The 3,391-nt window shown below is 37.4% G+C and overlaps 1 protein-coding gene across 3 annotated transcripts in view; it reads right to left on the reverse strand.

The window, feature by feature from the left end:
• Window positions 1-3,391, reverse strand: part of LOC109860589 (trafficking kinesin-binding protein milt) — a 34,883-nt gene that overhangs the window by 27,455 nt on the left and 4,037 nt on the right. Inside the window, exon 1 of one of the 3 annotated variants that reach the window (XM_020439795.1) lies at window positions 1,524-1,633. The exons of 1 other annotated variant lie outside the window; for it this stretch is intronic. In XM_020439795.1, the coding sequence (XP_020295384.1) occupies window positions 1,524-1,623 (100 nt within the window). In that variant the 5' untranslated portion in view covers window positions 1,624-1,633. Of the gene's footprint in view, window positions 1-202; window positions 323-1,523; window positions 1,634-3,391 lie in introns of those variants that run through there. One more of the 3 variants, XM_020439796.1, reaches the window with a different exon arrangement.

The raw sequence follows: 3,391 nt of genomic DNA on the forward strand, positions 1-3,391 counted from the left end.
TAATAAACACATAAAATTCACTAAAATATTTGAAACTAACTAAACTAAGAATTGTTCATTAAGTTTTTTATCCCGAAAATTTGGAAAAAAATAAATCATTACAATCGTTGCAAAAATGACAATCACGGAATGTATAGTTAATGCGCGCAGTACATCGCCAAGTCGAATCAGATCGACGATAAAAGCAATTTATCGTACTAACCTGACGTGTTTCTCAAAAGATTCCCGTACATCCCATAGCAATAGGAACGCGTCGATTAAGAAAACCATGTAATGTGCTTCTTTCGCAGAAAAGTGCAATCTGTGCAGTGCCGGCGCAGTTTTGCAACTGGTGATGCTGCCACACCGGGGAAACGAGACTCGGTTTGCGTGAACTTTGTACTTTTGATGCTGTTCTCGCTCGTGAGACAGAGATGACCCACGAGGAAATAATAATCCCGCTGCATCGAATTATCACGCGCGGTTTAGCACATAATTGCGATGATGCGGAGATTAGAACGTCTCGTGAGTGTTTTGCTCAATATAAATGAACGAGACGCTGATGCGGACGCGCGCGTTTTTCACGAAAATTTCCCAGATTTCATTAATAAAAACAACGGATTTTCTTAACAATCTTTCATTTGAATTGAATCGTGGAAACCAGATCGCAGAACTCGGCAGATTTATAACCGGGAATTATAGAATTATATGGCACGTCGGGAAGATACGTAATTGTTTTTAAGAACGTGCGGATTGAACCGTTCTTCCAACGTAACTTATCTAAATGATAAATGACAAATCAATCTTTGCACATTCGTACCGAATGAAAGTGTTTTCGCGTAATTATTTTTATACTAACATTTGAAGACACCGCGAGGAAAGAACTTGATAAGTCACATTTTCGTAATTTCAGAAGAGAGCGATTTAAAGTACAAAACGTATATGTATTTCTGTTACGCGTTTTATAAAAATGTTTGTATCTCTTCGTCCATCAAGAATTTCACTTTCTCGTTTTGGATAATTAAAATACTCCATTTTAACTTGTCAAATAACATCAAAAACAGAAAATCGAAAAAAATTGACTTATCAAGACAAAACTTTTCTCAACAGAGCACGTGCTGCCACATATTGGCAATCGCGTGTAACAAGAAGGTTAAGTGTTGCAGACCGGAGTTATCGATATATTTACTATGGTTACCTACTGCAGATTACATCGATGTGTGTGTGTGATTATTTGATGAAAAAAAAAAAAAAAACATTTTTGAATTGATTTTATGACAATAAAAGTTTGTATAATCTAATTATACCTTTATTTAATTTTTTGCGCCGACTTTATTATTAAAATTCTTGATATAATTTTATATTTTATCAAAAGTTTTACTTTCTGTTTTATATATTTTGCTAATAAAGTAATTCTTTACTTCATTTATTTATTTCTTAATTGACTGTTTTTTAAATATAAAAAACCGTTGATCTAAAGGAAAAACAGTTAACAAAATGTGCAAAAAACTCTGCGAAAAAAATACTGCAAGCAAATACCATACCATTTCGCCATTTGCTGAGAACAGCCTCGCGTTTCTCGAGAAATCCTTTAAGCCTGGCCGGGCCCCTGGGCCTTCTCGCTTCCTTTATGCTTAAGTACATAATCTCACATCCGGCGTTGGCCGAACCCGCCTCTGTCCTTCCACTTTTGTCATTAAGGGACCTTCTTACCACTGCCAACCGACTCTAATTTCTGCCGTTTCCAAGAAATTCAATCTCAAAATTCGTAAATTACGTAAAACCGAACTGGCGGCAATCCATTGAACACACATCGACAACTATAAGCGTTTCGCGGCTTTCGCGAGATCCGCGACGGTTCGCCAAAGTGAGAAGCTAACGTGCCAAATAAGTTGCACAATTAGCCTCCGAGACAATGACCTACGTCTCGGCCTTATCAATGAACATATGACATAACTATATCCATCGAGCAATGAGTCATTACGTAAAAAATAATTCCACAACTGTTATTTATTTTGTTCGCGACAATCGAAAATAATTAAACCGTACGAACCGAACACCTTATCGTTGAGCGGAAACGTAGCGAAACGATGTCGTAATCGGCACGGTTTCATTTATCTTACGTCAAACGTCGCCAATTCCCACAGGTTTTTTATTTTTAGTGATTACTAACAGAGCGAATAGTATGTACTACTCTCGTCGCGATATATCACTGATCGCAATTTGCTTGTAAACTCGGAAAACGTTCTTTTTGACACGCAAGCTGCCGAACAACTCCGTCGAATGGACCGTCGTGGAGGAAAATAGCAGCAACCTGAGCGGTTGGAGTTTGGCCAATCTCGAATCTTACTGATCGAGTCATTAGTCGAATAAATTTAATTTCAAAAGCTCTTTCAAAAGATAATTTAAGAGAATAATTTTGTAAAAATTAAATAATAATATCAAACCATCTTATCCATAAATAATTAGCGCACAATTGATTTGCCACATATTTCTTTTCATAAGCGACATCATCTCTATTTTTCTTTTTTAAACATGGCCGTGGTATAAAAATATATTGCAATCTAAGATTAACCATTATGTGGGATATACTCACGGCATTTAAATATTAAATCGAAAGTAATGCTCGTACAGAAGCGAAAGATTCGGGTCATGCGGATTTTAAAGCGTAGAAACGATAATTCTGTTTTCATCGTGATGCAAAACAAATGAGACGCAAGTGATCGATCAATTTGAATCTTAATTGACGTAGCATTCTTGACAAGGTTGCTGGCAAACGATAAGAAGTCAAGCATAGACACGCATATATGTCTATGAAGTCAAGTAACCTTAAAAAAAACGCACGTGCGCGTATAGCCTATGCGTCCGCCGTTACATAACGAGATGAGAGAATATATAGATCGGCGTTTGTCTAATAAACTCTAATTGTGCGTATTTTCGCGGCTTATTTCTCATCGCCGAAACGTCGACTAAGCTTTTAGCAAGAAGTACACAATATGTGTAGCGACGCTCTGGCTCAGAGTTCGAGAACGCGCGTTGCGAAACTAGAGGCCCTTTGTAGGTCGCCTATTTCGAGAGGGAACCCGAATGTGATTGCGTTCCCGATATTTCGGACCGCGAAACGATTTTTGCGACGCCTTGGAAACTTGGATTTTTTGCAAAAACCTAATCAACCGTATATTCGATAGAGAGAGCGCAGTGAGAAAAAAAATTAAAGATTCTTATAACACGGTATATAATAATGTTGCAAATAATTGCGATGACGACGATATATTTTGCTGCCACGATGATAATGATGATGATTATGATGATGACGGCGATGATGATAATGATGATTACGACCCTGATACTGACGACGGCAAAAAACTTACGATGATGACTCGAACGATAACGATAATGATGATGACGATCG

The sequence above is a fragment of the Pseudomyrmex gracilis genome, unplaced genomic scaffold, assembly GCF_002006095.1.
Source record: "Pseudomyrmex gracilis isolate BER0280 unplaced genomic scaffold, ASM200609v1 scaffold_420, whole genome shotgun sequence".
In the NCBI taxonomy this organism is placed as follows: domain Eukaryota; kingdom Metazoa; phylum Arthropoda; class Insecta; order Hymenoptera; family Formicidae; genus Pseudomyrmex; species Pseudomyrmex gracilis.